Source organism: Calliopsis andreniformis, chromosome 2 (genome assembly GCF_051401765.1).
Source record: "Calliopsis andreniformis isolate RMS-2024a chromosome 2, iyCalAndr_principal, whole genome shotgun sequence".
Taxonomy (NCBI): Eukaryota; Metazoa; Arthropoda; class Insecta; order Hymenoptera; family Andrenidae; genus Calliopsis; species Calliopsis andreniformis.
This window is the reverse complement of record NC_135063.1, coordinates 12328680-12351206: the sequence shown is the minus strand read 5'-3', so window position 1 is coordinate 12351206 and position 22527 is coordinate 12328680. Positions and strand designations below refer to the sequence as shown.

Below are 22527 nucleotides of genomic sequence, written 5' to 3'. Positions count from 1 at the left end.
TTAGTGGCAAAAATGAAATAAAACATTTAGTGGGAAAAATCACTTTTAAACATCATATTCCGCACCGTCCAATTTTTCGTCAGTTAACCACGATACTAGACTCAAACAAGTATCAGCTTCTAAGTACAAAATACTCATAAGTATTGCTTCAGCATAGCCGAGAACTAAGCCTGCGAGAACATCCAAGATATAATGTCTTCTCATTAAAACCCTAGACAAACTTGTAGCTACAACCCATGCTAATAATGGGAGAAAAAAGAAACTAGACACAGGCCATAGATACTGCAAGAAATAAAACACAAGCACTGATCTGGATGAATGACCCGATGGAAATGAATATTTATCAGGCCCCACTGCGAAAGGATCATCTGTACACACGGGTCGCCTTCGTCTAGTTAATGCTTTTAAAAAAGCAACAATAATAATATCTAGAAGTAGGCCTAAAATGGTAATAGTACTGTAAATATGAATTCCTTGTATGTTTGCATATAATGACTACACATCATTAAAATCGCTATACTTACCTAGCAATAAATTAACTTGTATTTGATATAAACTTTGACTATTAAAAATCCAAATAGAGGCAAGTATTGAAGCAATCCAAGGTATTGCATGACATGAAATCTGTACAGATGAATGAGATATTACATATGTACAATGAAGTTCAAAAAGCTATGTGAACAAAAATCTGCAAGTGTAGAAATATTCGATAAGATTTCTTTACCTCATTTACATTCAAATATGACAAGCAAGTATTTTATTTAAGTATCTTATCTTATACTTTAACATGCAATTTGTTATATAATAATCAGTTAAAAATTGATATTGCTTCTATATAATTCATGAGATAAAAATAATAAATACATATTTTAACATACCTCCAGCGCTACATAATGTATTTTTAATTGTTTCATAACTGGCATCAGATTTTCCGTAAATCTTATAAAATTTTCTGTTAACTGAGCGTCAACTGCCAGTATTTTTTTCAGCAGTGATGGAACTTCTCTCTTGTTCTAAACAAAAAAGTCATACAATGAAATTATTTTTTTCATTAAATTGTATAAAACAAACATTAGTTACAACCGAAAAGAATTTGAAACTTTTATTGACTTTACATATTGCTGGAAAAATAATGAAATCAGCTGTTCATTTGATTCAAATAAACTATGTTGAAAACTTTTAATTCCTGTTTGACGGTTATAGTAACGGTTATGTTTAAAATTAAATTATTTAGTAACAATTGAGATAACAAGTGGATTTATAAATTTTTATATGATAAGAAAAAATTTCGAGTGGGCATAATGACATATTACAAGTAATAAATACGTGTAAATGAAGTAAAATTGATATATTAAACACTTACCTCCTCGTCCATGTTTTTTACAAATGATACACTTCAGTAATATCGAGTAACTGTTAGATAATTATTATTATTATAAGTTCAGAAACGTATCAGGCAAATTTTAGCCTGGTGCTTGCTGCGTGATGAACCTAATGTCTTGTTGCGATTCTGTGATGGGCATTACAGTTAGAAATTGGAAAATGATACTTTGATCACTAACCCCTTCTACTTATATTTTCAAGTACTTGTATTATTAGTACTTATATGCACATAACGACTGAAATCGCAAGAGAGATAAGATACAGAATGACTAATAATAATATGAAAAAAGTAGACAATAGCTATTAGAACCTGTACAGAATAATTAATTAAATTGAATTATTTAAGTCTGTTTTTAATATTACTATCTTTGAAAGCTTAATTGATTGATCCTGAAGTTTGAAGCATTCGTTATTGTGAAATTGTAACAGGAGATAAAAACGACGAAATAATTATCAATAAAAGTGAATGAAAAAATGAAAACCCAATAACTCCATTTTCCATTGGTTTTCGTCACGTGATTGATACTGTGTCGTCTGCTTGGATAAGGGTAGGTTAGTTCTTAGAAGACTCAAGTTTGCCTGATAAATCTATATGCGCTCTTCAGTAAATAAACAGTATATATTATTGTGAGCATTTGTGAAAATACTGTCGTCTACTTTGACTTACATTAGTTTAAATTTCATTTCGATCAAGTACGTATGTAAAAAGTATTGAGCATTGTAGATGGCGACACTAACAGCGGAAACAATTTAAACACTTCCAAACTTCCAACAGTCAGTTTTGCGGTATTGTAGTTTCTGTCAGTTTTTACTGTCAATTTCTTATTCGTATTACGCGGGAGTAGTGATATTGTTAAGATAAACTCTGTATTAACAAAAGGATTTGTGTTAATAGAAGGAAGATAATTCTTTGAAGAAAATGCAGAAAGACAATCATAGCACACCGACATCGCGTCGAATTAGACGGTAAGAAAGGGTATTTATTGGGAATAAGGTACATTTTATCAATTTTAAATGTCACTCGCCTATAGATTTCACAATAACATTTTGGCCATGATATTAAAAATGTATTTATACAATTGTTAATCAAAATCATCCTTTTTATGTACTAACTCTTGTTTTATTGTAGGCTACATCATGTTTCTTCGCCAGATCTGGCAGTAAACAAGAATGCAGCAGATAGTACAATTAATATTTGTACAGGCATGTCTCGTCGGAGAGCAACATTGCTGCCATCTAATTCTGCCATAGCCCAAAGTAACAAAATTCAGTTAATTGTTTTATTAATTTTCATATAATGCACAAAAATTTATAAATCTGCCTAATTTAGATCTCACAAGAAAGTTTGCAATGGATAGAACAATCTCTTTGAGACAACCATTAGAGAGAGATAATGAGAGCAAAGATACAGAACTGAAGCTTCTGTATGATGAATATTTACAGAAGATTATGACAGAAATTATCTTAAAAAAGAAATTGGAGGAGAAAGAGAAATTATTTTTGTCACGACTAGCAACTGTAGCTAAAGAGTGTGATTCCAATTTAGAGAAACTGTTTAAATTGGAAACCAGGGAAAGAGATATAATATATTTAACCAAGATACAGAATGATATAGATGCTCAAATTATAGAAGTAAATAAAGTCACTAGTAAGTAATATTGATCAAGATATACTTTTGAAATTATCATATGAATAACTTATCTTTTATTATAACTACAGAGAATGAGAATATTAAAATGTTAAAAAGTATCTCCTCTCAGTTGTATTCCCTGTTGCAATATGTGGATGTACTTCGATGTAATAATGTAATCCTTCCTGAGTCATCTGAAGAATGGAATGAATTGCACAAGACCTTAAAATCGTGTAATGAAACTCTGAAATTTATTATGGATTTGATTGGAACGAAGAGTGAAACCTACCAGAGTCTTAATAATGACATTAAAGATTTCTTAAACACGTACAATAATATTCAGGACCATCATAAAAGGTACAGTATTATAAGTTTAAGTTCATAATAATTAAATAATATTTTCAATGTAATATTGTTATGTTCCTAGGCTGGAAAAAGAACTTGGCGATTTACAAGCTCTTGTACTGAAAACTACCTCATTGTCCTTAATGTAAACTTTCAGCAAAGCAAATGCTTAATGATTTTATGATATTAAACTTAACACTTTATTAATACAATGCTAAGTAGAATAGTTATGACACATTTAATGTGTTTAATGTAAATAGAAATTACCATACTTGTTACTATTATACAAAGATCATATTTTTTATAAAAGAATTATATTTTTATATTTATAAAATAAAATTCAATTCGAAAATTTTCTATTAAATTATCTGTAAAATTTTCTTTCTTGTTGTAGTAAACAAATACGTGCAAATAGAGTTCCAGTACACTGGAATCTCAATTATCCCAAATTTAATTATGCATGCATATTTTCTGTTATAGACTAAAAGAATAGAACTCGAATCACAAACCAGATCACACAAATACCGAAACTTATAAAATCAAACATCAAAAAGAAACCTCATTTTCCAATTTGGCCTCAATCTAAACCGAAATTCTACAGCGAAAGCAATTCCAAACCAAACGTCGCCATATTTCAGAAATGACGCCTTATTAGAATCCCCTAATTGATAATCCTTATCATTTCATCAGAACCTTCGTATCCATTCCTCTCATGAAAACTAAACCCAACAGACATCACCAAAACGAGGAACCGAAAAATTCCAAACATTTCAGTACTCCAGAAACCGTAATCGAAGAACATTTCTACAAATTATTCGCGTTGCTCATCGAATTCCCGACCGAAGATAGCGCTGCCAACGGTACTTCTCCGAGGTGAACCCTCACCCTCTGATTGGCGAGCTGGCGTCGCGGTCTACGCATGACCGCGGGGTCACGCCATATTTAATTTTTCCCAAATTTTGCGAGCGTGTGTCGCAAAGAAAATCAGAGGAACGAATACCCTCCTCGCGTGGACGATACTTTCTGCTGAACGCAACGAACCCACAGAATGATCCGCGATTCCGAGGGACCCCGAGGAACGAGCCGATCGGACATTGGCGCAGGTCGCGAGGCTCGCGTGCCATCCAACCCCCGCGGATTTTTCCTCTGGCCGCGCGCGATTTTATTCTGCGCATGGAAAGCAATTTTGCCCAATCATAAATAGGGCTATTGTGGGGGGATGGTGTATGCTGCTGGCGCATTTCATACATCCGAGTGTAATGGTAACCAGATAGAGGCGTCGCGCGGGGCTATCGGCCGGTTAGCATCGTAAATACGTTATTACTTACATCCACCGAAAAATTTCCCTCTGTTAACTCGTTCCGTAAGTCCCTGTGTCTTCGTCACCATTCCTCCCTCTGTTCTCTCTCTCTCTCTCTCTTTTTTTTTTCAATTCCACGTCCCTTACCCAGCCTCCCTCTCCGTCTCTCTCTCACACTCTGTCTCTCCCCCCCCTCTCTGTCTCTCTCTGTTTCGCCCTCTCGCGTGCAACTTTTTTTCTCGCGGCGTGGAAAGCTTACGTACGACGTACTCTGTGCACGAAACGCGAGCAACGTGATATACGCGACACGTAGCGCGCGCGCGCGCGTGCCGTCGCCTTCTATGGAAGAGCTTGCGTGTGTGTGTAGGTAAATCGCGTTTGTGGCACGTGTGTGAGAGTGATCTGTGACGTCAGTGGTCCGATCGGTTGTCACCTGTCAAGTCCCTCCGTCTTACCTCTTGCCTTCGCCCCTTCGATCCCTTTTCTTCTCTTCTCTCTTTTCTTCTCATTCTTTCATTCTCTCGTGCTCTCTCTCCCTCTCTCTCTCTCCCTCCACCCACTAGTTCGCCCTGTAACGCATCTCTGTCTTTTGCTCCCTCACTTTTGCACTCATACCAACCAACCCTCGTGTCGACCACGCAATCCGATCTATTTCCCTCCCCTCGCATTCTCCCCTTCCCAAGCGTGCCCAGCAAGTAACCCCCTCCCTGTTTAACCCTCGCGGTTCCTCCCCCTGTCGTTTCTTCCACACACCCCTCGTCCCTTCGCCCCTTCGACTCTCTCATCAGTGTGCCAGCTTCCATCCTTGCCCGCCCGTTTTCTCTCGCTCTTTTTAGCGGATCCAGTGGCGTAGCCAAAGGGACTTCCCCCTGGACAGGGGCGGATTGAGGTACTGGGGGACCCTGGGCAGAACTTCTGCGGCAAATTAGGACCCCTAATAGAGGGCTAATGGTAACAAGGGCTGAGATTGATAGTGTAACTAAGAGGGCTGTTATTGAAGAAATTTTGGAGGTTAGAACGAAGAAGTAGTTGATGGGAGAGAAGTGTTGCAATTGATGGAGTTTAGTTATTTTTGAAGATGTGTTAGGAGGACGAAAGGGTAGGGGTAAGGGTAGAAAAAATTGTCTGGAAATTTTCTAGTCTATGGTCCTAGGGTTAATTTAAATACAACAGTTTATTGGATTTCTCTCTTCCAAAATTGCTAATATTCCTTCCACAGCTCAAATTTTTAATTCTAGCGGGATACAAATTTCGCAAATTTCGACTGTTCTTCCAGTGGTCCCTTTTCAAGGGGCCTCACGCGCCCTGTGCATAATCCGTCCCTGGGCCCAGGAGAACCAATTGTTCGTGGGATGCCTTGAAACAGAAAACCGCGGCACCAGAGAAACATATCTACACACATAAAAGGGACCCAGGGAGACGAAGTAAAGAATAGTGCCCAGTACCGCGTCCCAAAAAAAAAAAAAAAAAATAAAAATACCATAACTCAAAAACCGAGTAGTTCCCTTTTTCGAAAGTAAACTCGTACAACCCTGGCGGCTACACCACTGGCCAGTACCGCGTAACCGTACGCCGTCTCTTTCGAGCCGCCCAAAGTGCTCTTTTATCACGGCGGGCTCCCTTTCCCCTTTTGTCCCAGGGTGGTAGCAGCCCCGTTCGCCCTTCCTGGTCCCCGAAAACTGTGCGGAGCCTTTGAAGCCAGCGACCAACGTTCCCCCCTCTCCACCGCCCCGTCGACGACCCCTGGGCTGCCACCCACCGATATACACCCCGCTTGCTCCGCTCGCCGCGACGACCGCAGACACAAAAACAATAACAAATCGATTCGCGAGGGCAATGGGAAGGGGTCAGCGAGGTAGGACGTCGAGGAGAGGAGCAGAGGGGCAAAGGGTGGAGGAAGGGGGAGGAGGGGGTGCGTATCTCTGTCTGTTTCTGGCCCTCCCTTCGTCGCCGCCTCTCTTTTACTCCTCCTCCTCCTCCTCCTCCACCTCCTCCATCCTCCTCCCTCGTCCCTCTTTCTGGATATTGTATAGAGAACGTTATGCTAAAGTATGCATGCACGAGGGTCGGTCCAATGGTCAGGAATCTCGCGAGTTCGTTCCGCGGCGGCACGTATCCGGGCGTACGTATTTGCGCGCGTGCCATCGCGTCACTCGTCGCCGCGGCACTGCTGCGTAACTTCCGGTCACGCTGGAGATCGGCGTCGCGAGCGCGGGGTACCGTGACCCGGGGGATGATTCGCCGTAATGACGATCGGCCTGAACCGCGGTAGGCCACCGGACGGGCATCCGTAAGAGGAGTCATTTCTTTTCGTAGCCTCTCTTGTAACTTCGTAACATTTCGTTCCGGTTCTCGTAACCTGCCTTCCCAGTTTTCGCAATCCCTCTTTTCAGTTCGTTGTATCTTAACAGCTAGTTCAGACGACGCGGTTCTTTGACCGATTCGGTAACAGTCGAATCGATTATGAGGCAGTGCACACACGATCCTGTAGCTTCGCCGAATATTCTGTTTTCTTTGTTTAGACAAAATTATGGGAACTGCCTTCAGTTATTGCCGAGTCGGGAAAATTACCAGATCGGTCGAAAAATCGTATCGTTCGAACAGGCTGCGTGGCCTTCGCAGACCAAGGGGATTTTTCTGCAGCGACAGCGAGTTCGTGGCGAATTTTTCGTGGCATCCTTTTATCGTCGATGTTAATTTCTATGGCTGTTTTCTGAATTCGCTACGAATTTCTTGCAGCTGAGGAAAATTCGCGCTGGACTGTGGAAGTCTTAGGCTGGGGTTACAGTGGGTGTTTTCTGACGAATTTATTTTCTGAGGAATATGTCTGAATTTGTCTCACTAAATTGTTTGGATATATTCGTCAGAATATCAGTTCGCCAGGAAAGGGATCCACTGCATCTGCAGCCTTAAGCGGTCTCTACATGATGAGACTCTCCTCGAGGCATGCCTCGCGACAAGCAATGAGTTCGAGGCCACTTGGAATTATTTCGAGTCTCTTTGCCTCTTCGAAGGTCCAATAAGAGACGAAATGATTCCAAGTGGTCTGGTCCCATCACTTGTCGCGAGGCATGTCTCGAGGCAAGTCTCATCGTGCAGAGCTCGCTTTAGAGCCTGGTTACACGAGTATAACAGACATTACGATTAATATAACAGACATTACGATGCTCGTCCTGTATCTTTCCTTCTTTTCCTGGTTGGAAGTAACAAAAACGCAACTACAATCATCTGTCAACGCTCGTGTGACCAGGCTGTTAGGGTACGTGTCCACCTGAGAGTTTCTTATGTACCTGATCTTCAGAGGGATCTTAGTACTGTGTGCTATTGGGAGAAGACCTGCCTTGCATTCTGAGGGAAACTGCCGATTTAGCTGATGGGAGATTTGGATGGGGTGCACAAAATGTGAAACAGATTATGGGTTATTATTGGTTTTGTGTTATGGAAGGAAATATCCTCTGATGGGTTGGAGAATGTACATTGGGAAATTGAGTAAAGAGTAAGTAAAGTAATTTAGGGTAGTTGTACTCTCAGGTGGATACTTATTCTTTGTGTTTCGTTCTGTTAGGGATACACATTTTTGGATCTCCCTCCTTCATTAGTGTTTCATTTCCCTCGAGACACACAGTTTTAGTGTTGACTTTGGAACCCTTAGTGTTTCATTCTCCTGGGGACACATCGTGGGTCCTCCTCCTCCCTTAATGCCTCGTTCCCCAGCACGCATGTTTTTGGGTCTTCCCCCTCTCTGCCACCTGCTCACGTTCTGTCTTCTTATCTGCCTGGAGTTGGTAGTTTGATAAGCTTGCTTGCTCGCATGCTTTTGAATCTTGTATAAAGGTGTCGAGGATTGTACAATAGTTTAGATTTTTTATAATTCTATTGCAGCTTGCTATTTCTTCTTTTCTTCTTGGTGAGACATATTTGCATGCTGGTATAACTTCTTACTAGAGCCCTCTGATTTTTTGGAGTTATTGAGGAAGTGGTTGAAAAATAAAAAAATATCTAACTTTCACTGTTTGTCTGACAATTACAGATTTATCTACTTTCTATTAATGTTTCTTGTCATCATTTAAACATCGATTAAGACAGTATCTTGTGTTACTTATTTTAACAATCCTACTTCAAATTTCTAGTTAGAAATAGAGAGATCGGGAGATCTGTTCATAAAAGACTTCTTCTACTAGCGCGAATGCAATTTCGTTTGATATGCGCGCAGTCTTGTTGCGGATCGTGTGCTGGTATTTCCGGTGACCTAATATCGAAATTCACGTTACAGCCTCATACTTCATGTCAGCTTTACGTTATTCAAAAATAGACGGTATGAATTATTTATTTCTTCAGTATACACACTGTCATTTGTAATCTACCATTATCTCTTATATTAATTTACATAATAACAAACAGCAGAAGTGGGGTCAATCATTTCCTCTAGTATGTGCCAAGAATTCAATAATTTATTTTATTTTACATCCATTAAAGTGTCTTCTATTTTTCACAAAATTATTTGGTCAATCTGAAGATCTTTGAAAACGGCGCCTGTACATTTTACGAGCTCTTATTTTTCTCATATCATTATCAAATGAACAGGTATAACATATACTAGGCCACAGTACTATGTGAGAATATTTTTCCAAAAATAATTGTTCAATTATTGCATCATTTAACAATCCTAGCTTTTTAATGAGGAATATCATTTTTACCTTCATTCGTAAATTCTTCTACAAGTGAAAATGGTCCTCGAAGGGTTGAAAAAAATAGATATTGTAACTAAGTCAACTATAATATTATTACTATAACAATACAATAGGAAAAAATTCTACAATATCTCACGTCCCCAAACGAATTCATTTTCCACGAAAATGATCCGAATACACTTGTTTATTTTTCCCGAATATTTTAACATCCGCCCACGATTTGTTCCAATTAATTGCCTCCCCTTCGCCGTGTTCCCCAGGTATTATTCATTACATTACATCGCACCTTTTGTTAGTTTTACGTCGAGGTATCGACGAGCTGTCGATGAACGCATAACTATACGGATTAATTTAACGTGCGCGGAATTTTCGGTGCCGCAGCCACCGAAACAGTTTCGTAAAAACGCGCGATCGATGGATTTATTAGTGGGAATATTTGTTGCGTTATTTTTATCCTGAAATCCAGGCAAACCGAGCGAGACGATTCGTCGTGAACTGTCGTAATCAAAAATTCTCCAAGCTTCGAATGTTCTCTATTTCGTACCTCACTCCCTCTAAATGGAAACGGTCATTAAGATGATCACTGTTTTTCCGAGACAGTTTCCCGAGTAATGAGCGCTGGCTTTTATTTTCACAAATAACGAGAGTCCAGGGCTCTTTCGTCGCGTACTTGCCTATTAAATATTGCAAAATGCTCCGCAATTACACGTCCTAGCGGCGCTCCGCTGGAAATTTCATTCATTTTCATTTCGCATAGAGACGCAGAAATTGCATGGAATTAAATATCATTGTGACCCTTTTTCGATCGACCGAATTATGCATTACGAATTGTTAACAGTCGCGAATAAAACTCGCGATTCGGATTGAAAGGATTCCCAGCCTTGTTTCGAAATCGTTAATATCCACTGTTTGTCGCGAATGGACGTGCAGGGCTTTCAACTTTGATTCCAGCCGACAGAGGTTCTTCATGGAATTGTGTGCGCGAGATACGCGCCTCATTACGAAAATATATTGTAATTTCTCGGCGCAGCTCGTTTAGATCGTGAAGTTCCCTCCGATTTCATGAAAATTATCTACATTAATTTATTAAGTGTGCTGGAGGAATCGCTGCGAGAGCAAACACATTAATGTACAAGCGATAATTATGTTTTCCATTGTACAGCGTTGAATTATTTTCATCAATTATTGATATTCTTGGTGTGCTGCCTCCCCACCCTTCTGGCTTGTGATTGGGCCATTAAATGAGTATTTATTCCGTATGAAAAGCTTTCGTTTTTTGTACGCAAGTATTTTATTTTGTATCGTTTGTTACAGTAGTCGTAATTCACATGATCGTTCCATTGTGCAGTGATTAAACTTGATCGTATTTCTTTTTAAGGGGATATTCGAAAAAATAGTAATTTATGTGCTTGAAATACTATTTAAAAAAAATTCCAAAAACTCAGTACAATACAGTCTACTAATTTCTTAAAAAACTGATCCCAAAAACTCAATTCAACTTTTTTCTATAGTCACTGCTTTTCTCCATAGTTGTGTAGTGCACCTACTTAAGGAAGCCTCTAAGAAGATGACTCCTCATTTATCCATCTAAAATCTCCATTTTCGCTTAACAAATCTCCCATAAAACCATCTAAATAAATCACAGAAATTTGTCAGTTCTGCCGTAGGAAATGTCCAAACGAGCCCAGTACAACAGCATGGAAGACCTCATTCCTTATTAACGGCTATTCTATTCCCGTTTCACGCCTAGTCTCATCCACCTTTCACCCCCGAAAATCCAACTGCGGCAGGGATAATCGGGAAAACAGAGAGCATCGCCTTCCCCATTACCTGTATTCTCTATTTTCGGCTCGCTCGTTCATCGTATCGAACGTTTTAAACAGTGGCCATCCCTCCTCTCGTGAACGACGTTTTCAGGTGTCGCCAGAATTCCCTTTTCATCCACCTCTAGTGGATTCTAGTGAGGCAGCGAAAGGTTCTTCGCACGCTGCGGTGTCGCGGGTCGGTGATCCAGTTGAAAAGTTTATTTCAACTTTTCTAATTGTACAGGGTGGTTTTTTCGCTAGTGGACTCAAAAGCAGTGCCACCGCCTAAACATCGTAACAGAGACCCTGTCCCTCTGCGCGATAAGGTGTTGAATACATCATCGACGACGACTACTGCAGCGAAGACGTCCTTGTGCGCGTGACCTGTAACGTTTCGAATGCTAGCATAAAAGAAACGAAAGAAATCGCTGGAAAATGTTTACAGATCACACGCACACGAACTTCTTCTCTGCAGTAGCTCTCGTTACCAATGACACATTCAATACCTAATGGGACAGAATTTCTGTTGTAACGTTTAGACAGTGGCACTGCTTTTGAGTCCACTAGCGAGAAAATCACTCTACAGTTAGTAATAAAAAATCACCCAGGTCTCTTAGAAGTTTTATTGCAACGATGGTCGGTTGTCTTCTTTTTTCCACTCGTCCCTTATTGCCCACTATTTTCATCCTCATCTTGCTCTCTAGGTTCTATGGACTCCATGGAAGTGTTTACAGTGGTGTTCCTGAAACGGGGAACGTTTATTTCAGATGGAATATGGGATCTGGAGTCTTCACGCCGCGGGTGAACTTTGGGGTGACCCGCGTCTCGCCCGAAGGCACCCTATTATGCCGCCGAGCGCTACGCAGCTGCTGCCGAGGGCTGCGTTCGCCCTGAGCGCTCTTCAGCGACCAGATATGGTGCCGTTACCTTTGACCTCGGCTGGACCACCGTACGGGCCTATGGAGCTGGTCACGAAGCCCTCCGCGACCGCGGACGAGGGGAAGGCGGAGAGGAAGGACGCGGAAGGGGAGGATGAGCAGCAACGAAGCGACGACAACGAAGGAAACATCGAAAAACCTGATGAAAATGATAATCAGGTATTGTAGGGGATTTTTTTGGGGAGGATTTTGGTGGTGGTAGTTAAAATTATAGAACTGGATTTTGATTTTGACTGGTTTTTTAATTTGATGTCTGACTTTGACTCCACAGTCAGGAGTATTGGGTTCATACTTAAGTTAGTGCACTGATATGTTTCTTTTTTCTTTGGAGAATTTGTCGAGGTTGAGTATGATTTTTTGTTTACTGGAGAGTTTTTAGTTTAGCAGGAATTATTGATTAAAGAGAAATTAGTATGTTAGTATGGGGAGTGTAGAGTATAAAAGCAGACTGTACTACGTATGTTCTCTTTTTAATGAGGAGGAGTGACTTGCAACATTTTGTTTGGAGTATAGTTATGTTTTGGCATTTGAAAATTTGGAAGTTTTAGTGTTTGAAAATTCGGAAGCTCCTAAGAAATTTAAATATTTGAATACTTGAAAATTTGAATATTTAAAAATTTAAATATTTGAATATTTGAAAATTTGAATGTTTGAAAATTTGAAAATTTGAAAATTTGAAAATTTGAAAATTTGAATATTTGAAAATTTGAGAATTGTAAGCAATTATCAAATACCTATTACTATATTTTCATGTTTAAAAATTCTTACCTTTTTTAATCCCTTTGTCCAAACGATCCATTTTCGCCAGTACAATTTTCTTTAGCTCCATTTTTCATTGAATTTATGCCTCAATGAATACAACTGAATGAATGAATATAACTTCTAAATAGTACAGACGGTAGCGGTAATGATAAAAAAATCGTAACTTTTTTTTTAAGGCTACAGCGTAAATTAAAACGGAAGGTTTATGTTTCAATTGAAATTGGGTACACAATCGATTCTTTCCTTAATTATGCAGACCTCGGTACAAAAGGAAAACAACGACAACGAAGACGCCGGGGAAGAAAGCGACAGCGGCAGTACAAATAGTTCCCATCGTTCGGCCAACAATAATCTTCCAGCAAAGCTGCTCGATCCGATGGCTTACCTCGCTTTTGATAAGGTTCGTTAAATCTAATCGTTTATTTAAACAGCGCTTTTGGACTTCGTGGAAACAATACAAAATAATTCAAAAGGAAATAAAGGGACCATCATTCTGGTTAAATGATATAACTTGATTGTTCAAGAAGAATATATTCAGAACATACATTAGCCAATTATTTAATTTTGTAGATATCAATTTAAATAGCTATTCTGAGATTTAATTAATTAAACTTCCCACTAAAATTACATTACAATTACCTTTAGTAATTTACCGATTTTAATCAATATTCACGACCCTCTTACTTTATATCAAGACGAAAATACTAATTGAACAGGTTTTCAAAATATGTGAAATATTTCTTAAAGGTATCTAGGTACGTGTAAAATTTAAAATTGACATGCACAGATAAGCGTGCTGTTTGGAACATTTGTCTGTACGTCAGATTGAAGATCTACCCTTTGTCCTTCTCTTGACACGAAAACTTTTTCACGGAGGTGCTCGATCAAACATCTCACGTTTGACGCTACAAAAACTCTATAGCCCCGAGCATAAAACGTTGTGCCACGTACGCCATACTTTTTAGATTTATTTCCTGACGACCTCTGTCTTTCCGCATCGCTTAAACGATCGTTTAAAAGAGACCATTTTTACTGATTGAAGACATGTAGAAACAGAATTTTTCTAAAAATTGATTATACAAGAAACGCCTAAAAATATTCACAAATAGTCACAACTATTGCATCGGTTTTCATAAATTTTATTTAATGAGAAATTGAAGAAGACAGAAGGCAGTTCAAGTCCTTGCATAATGTCAACGTCTTTATTGTTGAACTCGTTTACGTAATACGTTGACTTCCTTGGAGATAGCTGACTAACTTTATTTATGATTCTAATTCCAAAAGTATCATACCTACTTCTTATTTAGATATTATCCAAGCTAAAAGCTTTTGTTTCAGTAGCTACTTATCGAAGACCCTCCTAGTAAGTGTAATAAATTTATAAAACTTGGTGTATCAGATAAAGGTCTCAGAGAATTAATAGTTCGACACTATTACAACAGCTGAATTACTACTTGAACAGTAGTATTAACTATTAACACTTTCCTCTAACAACAGGAGGGAACGGTGACACCAGTTCTAAATGGCTGGGTGCTCGGCGCATACACCGCCATGCTGGGAAGACTCTCAGCAGCAACCGCGGCTCTGGAGGCTACAGAAATCCCAAACATTCCCTCTGACAGCGACTCCGAGAGCGAGGATTCGTCTTACACCGAAAAGTATGCGTCGATTTATCAACCCTTTCCAACATAGAGTGCTTTACATTGGAAGTTACTTAATGCTAGCGATGTGCTGGTCCTTGAAATTCTTCTTTAGCTTGGACCAGATAAGCCAGATGATGATAAAACTACAATGTACAGCGTTTTTAGACGAAGAATTCTCTTGTATCGAGACTGGTGTCGAAAAAAGAGTGATGAATTCTTGATTTTTATGAATTCAAAAATTCCTCTTGCCTCTAGAACTGCGTATGAGAATTTTTCGAAATATGAACTTTTACCTAGCACACCAGATGATAAAACGAAATAAAAAGCTTTGTTGATTATAGAGAACGAATGGTCCTTTCTGGCATCACGATTTCAGGCACCTCGAGAATCCCAGATAAATCACAGCTGTAAATCAAAAGTCGCGAGGAATATTGACTAGCAGTGATTTATGGCTGTTTCGCGAGAATTAGTTACAGCGTTACAAAATTTTGGGGACGTTTTAATCCTACGACAGTCCAGCTAGAATTCCTCTCAGATATTCTGTGCTTTAGTCGTTCGAGACATCCATGGTCCAGGCTTGTACATTGTATTTTAACTTTGCCTAGCACTTTGGTCAACACTTTGGCGAACTTCGTAATTCTGTTTCCACTTTCTAATATGTTATGATTTAATTTTCAGGTCGAGGGGCAGCAGTCCAAACGTAAGCAACGCCCATCGTGGTTACTCCTGCGGCTCCTGCGATGTGGTTGCGCCAACGAGACCAGCTTTAAGGAAGCACATTATCGAGTGTCATCCACCCATTTCCAGCGCGGAGCCAGGAGAAACGAAAAGTTGTCCGTCCTCTGGTTGTGACTTCACGACGAACAGCAGGTGCGAGATGGAGACCCACGTGGCTTCCCATGTGGCGCAGGGGATGACACCGACGGGGAAAAAGCGAACCCTGGCATTGCAACGCGTCAGGTATAGGTATCTAGGAATTATCTGGAATTTTTTATTCATCTACCATCCCTTGAAATTTTCTAGTTGAAAAACGCGACCCTAGTTGAAGCCTAGGATGAATTACTAACTAAATGAATTTCTAACTAGTTGAAAAATCAACTAGTTGACCCTAGTTGAAAACCAGCAATGCTATCGATACTTCCCAAAGACTACTTTAACATCAAATCGTTTGAATAATATTAGTATCGCTTCATCAATAGTATCTGTACCGATCCCATCACCACGTAGCATTAGTCTTCACAGTCTGAACCAAGTAATTCCGACTTATGGCGCCTTCGACTGCTTAGGTACGAAAGGGAGGAGTATCGTTGCTCGCTGTGCTCGTACGCCTGCACCATCGAGAAGGCGTTCCAAAGGCACTTAAGGGCCCACGCGAAGGGCACAGCCCCAGAGACCAGGGTGAGCTGCGCCGTCTGCGGTGCAGACAGGTCCTCCGAGGTCGACCTCAGCAGACACATGAGGAGGCATCGCGATGACCGATACTTCTGCTGCGACATTTGCATCTTCCGCACGGTTCAATTGAAAAAGGTAATATTTCTCTGGGTGTTTGAATAGGGGGAAAGATGCAGACTTCCATCGAAACAATACTCGGTAGACGTAGAATTTCAAAGCACGGTAGCAAGCGAAATCTATGGACGTCGATTGTTCTAAATTTCATCTTTTTGTGTGCTCGAATGCCGAGTAATCCCCCAGTCGATCGTAAATCCAACGATATTCTACTCGCCCTTTTGAATTTCGTAGAATGCCTGGATATTCTACTTCGCCCCTCTAAATCAAGAGTTTCGGTTTATGTAAATAAACGACGATCGCGTTCGAGATCCCTGGATACATTCGAGATTGATATATTACGATAGTCGAACGGTGCCGATGAAAAACTTGAACAAAGCTGATATGTAAATCGACTTGGGAACCTCGGACTATTGTTTCGGTGGCATTGAGATAGAACCTCTGGGATTATTTCGGTAGAATACTGGGGAGAATCTGTTGCTATGACTTATCGTAAATTTCGGCTTACATTTATGGTGCAACTCTGTGAAGGGCATATTCTGCGGATTATGAAATGAAAAATATTATTTTTTACCTTCATCTGTATCTAGATGAAAAGTTCCTTAAAACAGGAAGTTATTGAAGCAAACAGTAGTACTATAAACAGACTAAATAGACAAGGTAGATGCCATAATTTTATTACAGAATTTCATAAACACGGATTGAAATAATAAACGTCTCGAAAACATCTGTTCTTACTCTGATCGTATTATAGACGTTTTTTTGGACACTTCTAGAACTTTATTGGATATCTCTGTGCTATATAAAATCATATTTAAAACCCACATACAGGGTATTCTCACTAAAGCAAGCCACCTAAATATCTCCTCTGTATCTAACCACACAAAAATCGTCCAAGTCATAACTCGAATGGTTTTGAAGGAGAAATACAGAAGAACAATCTTCAGCGCAAGATCATTTTTTGTAGCTTTCTAAATTTTCGTGTTATCGAAAACAGAGATACTTAGATGGCCTTCCTCAGCTTCTTTCACCCCATATTTCAAAGTCTGTTCGAATCCTCAGCTTCAAGACCCCTACTTTGCAATGCTCATCGACATGGAGAACGATTCCTTGTTTCGTTCCAGCTCATCCAACACCGACGAATGCACACGGGCGAGAAGCCGCATCTCTGTCCTCACTGCGCCTACAGAAGTGCACGCCGCGACAACCTACGAAGCCACGTAAGACGTGTCCACAAAAAGGAGAATCTCTATTGCGACACATTCAGTCCACGCGGCATGCTGCTGACGCCAACGATCGGGAGGGACTCCTCTCCAGCGCAGAGCCCAGAATCCTCGCCGTCCTCCAACTCGGAGTCCGCCAACTAGCGAAGTAACTGAGGAGGTAGATCGAACGAAGGATCGTCGTCTCACACGTCCTAACTTTGTCAATATTGCGACCTAGATATTAGTATGGAGGAAGTTTTACGTCGGCCAAGCCTATTGCGTTGTCATTGCTTAAGATACTTCGAAAATAGATTTCTTCTTTTAGATATTTCGTTGTTTAGAATATTGAGTATACAGGGTGTTTAGTAGTAGAGGTGATTTTGGATGGCAAAGTAAGATGAAAATTCTATTTGGGGGTTTCAGAGTTAGTAATTGAAGGGTCTAGTATCTAGAAGAAGGGTCTGTGTCAGATTTAGTGACACGTGAAAGCAATTGCTCATTGTAGGAATTAAAGAAGAAAGAGGTGTAATGTATGCCCTTCTTCCATTTTGAAGAATATATAATTATTCAATGAGGAGAAAGTGAGTTATGAACTAGCACACAAAATTGAGAATGGAAATTTGTAACATGTGTCTTTCTTTTAGACACTTAATTAAGTCTTAAGAAAAATGTGTCTAAAATTCGAGTAAATTGTGTCTGACTCAGAACTTATTCTACTGCCAGTGTGTATTCGCTAAGTCAGGCAGAGAAAAATCAGTAGAATAGGTCCTGAGCCAGACACATTTAAGTAAAATTTTGGTACAGTCTCTAAGAATAAAAAATAGAGACCTATCATAAAGTGATCTTCATTTTATGACATTTACTATAATTTTAAATGAACTCTAATATTTGTAAATGAACACTCTGAATTGAAATCCATAAAAAAGAATTTCTTCATTCGAAGTAGCAGAATCAGTGACAATGAAAGCAGTCAGAAACTGAGAATTCATGTTTTTTAAAAAGTATTCTGCAGTAATTCTCCATAAGTTTCTTAACAATTTTGAATATAATCTTATTTAATACGCTACGAGGTATACGAAAATGGCGAAGACAAGGAATAAAAAACGGAATTCAGTTTCTGTCTACCAGCGATAAGGCTTGGTCTCTAGGGAATAGGAAACATTTAGAGAATTGCATGCGAACGTCGATAATTTAATCTAATCTTTGAATTCTAACGAGATCTTCTATTAGTCAGTTTAATTATTAAAAATTCATTCGTTCATCGAACGAAGAATGAAGCTGCGCAATGGTGCTAGTATCGTAGACTGGATTATAGAGGAAGACTGAAAGTAGATGTGCTTCACGGTGTCTGACATCGTTCTTTCTTTCTCTTTCGCGTCGATCGCTAAGATTGCAAAAGCATCGATGGTTATTAAGACTGCTGTCCTCTACTGACGACCAAGAGACACTCGTGCTCGAAGTAGTCTCGTTATCTTAACATTTGAAATGAAAAATTGAGAAGATACCTATTATCTTTCAATCATTTCATGTTACCAATGTTTAATATAGTTTAACCCATTAAGGACCAAATCAGTATTTAAATTATTATATGTTGTTATGAAATATATTACTTTTTGAAGAAGTCTATTACAGCATATGATAAAAAAAGATGGGTTAACTATGTTGTTACGATTGTTGAATTTTTCCTGACATTCTAATTTAGCTATAAACCTCAATAAAAATTATTCTTCATATTAATTGAAGCATAGCACAGGGTCTCTGGTCTCTAGGGAAGGTGATATTTTGCATAAATAATTTTATTCCAGCGCTTTCCTACATTCGACTCCAGCCACATTAATTACGATATATTAATTCGTAATCATGATTGTTAACGATATACATTGTTATTATTGCTATTATCGCCGTCAGTATTGCTACAGTAGGACCTCGATTATCCGAAGTACCGCGAAACTTAAATCTGAAGCGTCGTTTTAATAGCTAGCTTTATTTTCTTCAGCAAATTATCACAACTTCGCTGTTTAAATCTTAATCAATGTTCTACTGTACTCTCATTGTTACTAAGCCCAATATGCGCGACCCTAAATATCTAACAAAAATTCTTAACATTCGAGGCTCGGTTAATTGAGGTTTTACTGTAATTTTAGCAGGTAACAAAGTGGGTATTATTCTTAAATATCGGAGCCACGGCAGGTGTGTAACAATGGAAGAGTAGTCGAGAGAATTTTATCGAATTTCATAGTGATAGCGATAAGAGGCTCGAAAGTCTTCAGTGCTGTCGTCAACCGATACGCTCGCCTGAATTGCGTCGAACGATATTATACTTTCGAGTAACATTATTTAACTTTTATATTAGCCGTTTAAAAGAATCGTACTAGTATATGTATGTATATAGGGAAGATAAAAAGAAGAGTACCGAATGCAGGATTTTCCAACGAACTATAACTTTTTACGTGTCTCGAGTATTTAAAGCTTAAGCAAACTCGTGAAATCGTTTGCAAGCAATCTCCAAGTACATGCACTTGCACTTGTTGCGCGTGTTCGGCTTCACTCTGTTCTCACTTTAACGTCGATACTGTAGCTCGATCCGAGAGCTAGACTGACCCAAGTCCTCTTGTTTAAAATTCAATTTTATACATTTTACTATTTTCTCTTAATTTTATTACTGTTATAAGATTCAATTTTATACGTCTTACTGCTTTCGTGAGAAGGCTTCTTCCGCGGGTAACTGGCCACGCACTATCGCGTGCTAGGTCTATGTACAGCCCCGTGGCTGGCAGTTTTAAGATGGTTCGTCATTTCAGAAGTGCAGCGAATGTGCTAAGTTAGGTTACAAGTACAGGAGATTTATTTCAGATATTATTTTACGAAACGAGCAGTCACATTTTTTCTGCTCTCCTGAAAAATAACAAAAATGGACTTGGGTGAGATTAGCTGTCAGCCCTCTATTGTAGGAATATCGCAAGTTCTTTTTTCTCCCTTCCTCGTCTTGTAGAAATCGAAGACCGTCCCCAAACGATTCCACCCTAACATTTTTGCCGCTGAACGCCAGAACAAATGGGGAAGGCGATAAGGCGGAGCCGATACATACTATAACATAAATGTGTGTCAATTTTTAATGTATCATAATTAACGTTCTAGTCGATAACGTTTTTAAGGGGAAGATAACCGTGGCACGGGAAGAGGATTCTCTTCGATGCGCAACACGTTCACAGCTACGATTCTTTTTCTCGTACGAGACGCCTCTATTCGCATTTCGGAAAAATGTTTCACGATACGTCCTCGTAGAGATCGTTTCGATTGATCGAATACTGGGAACTCTTTTTTATCTAGATCTTTTTTAAAAAATATAAAATAATTGGTGTGGTATTTTTTTTTTGGAACAACTCTTTTATGAAATTTCACGTTTTTTCAATAGGTCTTCATGACCTTATAAATAACATTTAATATCTCAAACTACTATTTTGAATATAATTTAAGGAACTATTGAGAGCCATATTTATGCAAAAATTAAAAAAATTCAGTCGGAAATTGCCTGAGAAAACGTCTGAAGTAAAATTCAGGTTCTCTAAGTAGTATAAACCAGTCATAGATCAGACATGCCCAAAATTCGATCAATAACGAGGACGATCGTGGAGAATCGATGAAAAAAGAAGCAGAAGAGAAACTGTACCCATTTTTCTCTGTGTAATTCACGTGATACGCGTCCATGTATAGTATACACGATAGTTTCTTGTTTTTTGATATTCGTATATCGTATACGGTACTTTATATTTGCGACGATGTTTATTGCGAATTCGCTCGACTTTTTATATGCATGATTTTACCATGTGCCATAGGCGGTTTTCCCTTGTCATTATCGCATAAGAGGGGAAGCCAGAGCTGAGGAGGATCGCGTCGTCTCTTTCGTTTTTTCGGGATTTCGTACGCACAGGATTGTGCGATGCTCTCCTACGTGAGATAATATTTTTGGTACCGCGTCGTTCCCTGACACCATACTCCTCTATGCTATCGAGGAACGACGATTGTTGATTGTTGGTATACTAATTCGTTGTGTATTGTACTCGTAATGATATTCTATTTTTGATAATCGCTCGATTGGTCGTTCCATAGGGGACGATCGATCAACGGCCGCGTTTAGATTATTTCTAGCCATTAAGGTCTCACGCGCCAAGTGTATTCGATACGTCTGCGTGTGCCATCGCTTTCCTTTCGATTGACATAGCTTGTACAGAACGATTTTCCAGGGAAAGAGGAAATGTTTCGGACGATGGATGATTTCAGATGTTGCGGCAAGTCGCTGATATTGTTCGAGAATTTTTTAATTTTTTAAATTTTACTATAAATCTGTCGGTGCATAAAATTATGATTTCAGTCTTTCTGTATTGGCACTTAAGTTTATTTTCTGTCATAATGAAGCATAGATAAAAGCTCCCAGTATTTTTCTTTCTTAGTTATATTTGCGATAAACTAAGTAGAATAATATTACTTTTCCATCAAAAATTGAATTTTCTAGTAACATAAAAACTTTGACTGCATGCAGACTCGAACAATATCAGTTCCCAAAAGACTCGACTCGTGAAGAGTTAGTAATCTTCACGACAAGAAACGCTCGCGGATAAAGGTGAATGATTGCTTTAAGGAATTGCCTTTCGTGAATGGACGTAGAGCCTCCTCGAGCCAACTACCAGGATTCATTGGCGTTCTGTGTTAGTATATGGTACGATAATGGTCTTTTTATTAATCGTGTCGTCCGAACGATCGATCTCAGGTGCGTCCGAGGTTTATTCTAATTAATTCTAGCAAGCTCATTGTTCGTAAATGTCGTGCCAATAGTAAGAGACAACGCGTGCCAAACTAAAGTGTACGATGTCAAGCAGGAAGCAAAGAGAAGGGAAGAGTAGCATTTTAAAAAATTGAAGGAATAAAAGGACGAAGGCTACCAGTCGAATCGTTCGATCGAACGTTTTCTTCGAGGCTCCTCTCTTAAAAGAAATCCAATTCCGAAGAGGAGCGATGGAACTGGAAGACAACGACGATCGAGCGTATTCGTCTCGCGCGATATACGAACTAGTTGTTACAATCTTTTAACTGTTGAATTTTTGCAGTAGATGGTAAGTGTCTTAACGTATACCTTATATAAACTACACGATAATATATTCTATATTAATGTTTCGTAGATTTACGTGCGACCAACCGCGATCCTTCGCTGATCATCGTCCACTCGAAATTCAATTAAAGGAAGAAAATTTAGGAAGAAATATAATAATTGTTTGATTCTCGAATTATTCTTGCTTAAAATTCTTGAGGACACATATAGCA

The 22527-nt window shown here is 39.1% G+C and overlaps 3 protein-coding genes across 7 annotated transcripts; 2 read left to right on the top strand and 1 right to left on the bottom strand.

Annotated features, from left to right (window-relative positions):
• Positions 1–45: 45 nt before the first annotated feature.
• Positions 46–5281, bottom strand: LOC143188226 (polyisoprenoid diphosphate/phosphate phosphohydrolase PLPP6). Of its 3 annotated transcripts, XM_076392366.1 has the most exons (5): positions 1694–1712; positions 1364–1619; positions 879–1013; positions 525–624; positions 46–440 (listed from the first exon to the last, which is right to left on the bottom strand). In XM_076392366.1, the coding sequence occupies exons 2-5, from the start codon at positions 1373–1375 to the stop codon at positions 46–48; spliced, it is 642 nt and encodes a 213-aa protein (XP_076248481.1). In that variant the 5' UTR covers positions 1376–1619; positions 1694–1712. The 3 variants fall into 3 exon arrangements, with proteins under 3 accessions (XP_076248481.1, XP_076248479.1, XP_076248482.1); XM_076392364.1 differs by lacking the exons at positions 1364–1619; positions 1694–1712 and adding an exon at positions 5114–5281; XM_076392367.1 differs by lacking the exons at positions 1364–1619; positions 1694–1712 and adding an exon at positions 4687–5102.
• Positions 2652–3979, top strand: LOC143188227 (uncharacterized). The gene is made up of 3 exons (XM_076392368.1): positions 2652–3031; positions 3103–3370; positions 3441–3979. The coding sequence occupies exons 1-3, from the start codon at positions 2734–2736 to the stop codon at positions 3505–3507; spliced, it is 633 nt and encodes a 210-aa protein (XP_076248483.1). The 5' UTR covers positions 2652–2733; the 3' UTR covers positions 3508–3979.
• LOC143188222 (uncharacterized) lies at positions 4060–17416 on the top strand. 3 transcript variants are annotated; one of them, XM_076392360.1, is made up of 7 exons: positions 4060–4657; positions 11922–12251; positions 13111–13254; positions 14352–14512; positions 15176–15457; positions 15784–16024; positions 17128–17416. In XM_076392360.1, the coding sequence occupies exons 2-7, from the start codon at positions 11922–11924 to the stop codon at positions 17368–17370; spliced, it is 1401 nt and encodes a 466-aa protein (XP_076248475.1). In that variant the 5' UTR covers positions 4060–4657; the 3' UTR covers positions 17371–17416. The 3 variants fall into 3 exon arrangements, with proteins under 3 accessions (XP_076248475.1, XP_076248473.1, XP_076248474.1); XM_076392358.1 differs by having other exon boundaries at positions 15176–15463; XM_076392359.1 differs by lacking the exon at positions 4060–4657 and adding an exon at positions 8045–8154 and having other exon boundaries at positions 15176–15463.
• The last annotated feature ends 5111 nt before the right edge of the window (positions 17417–22527 follow it).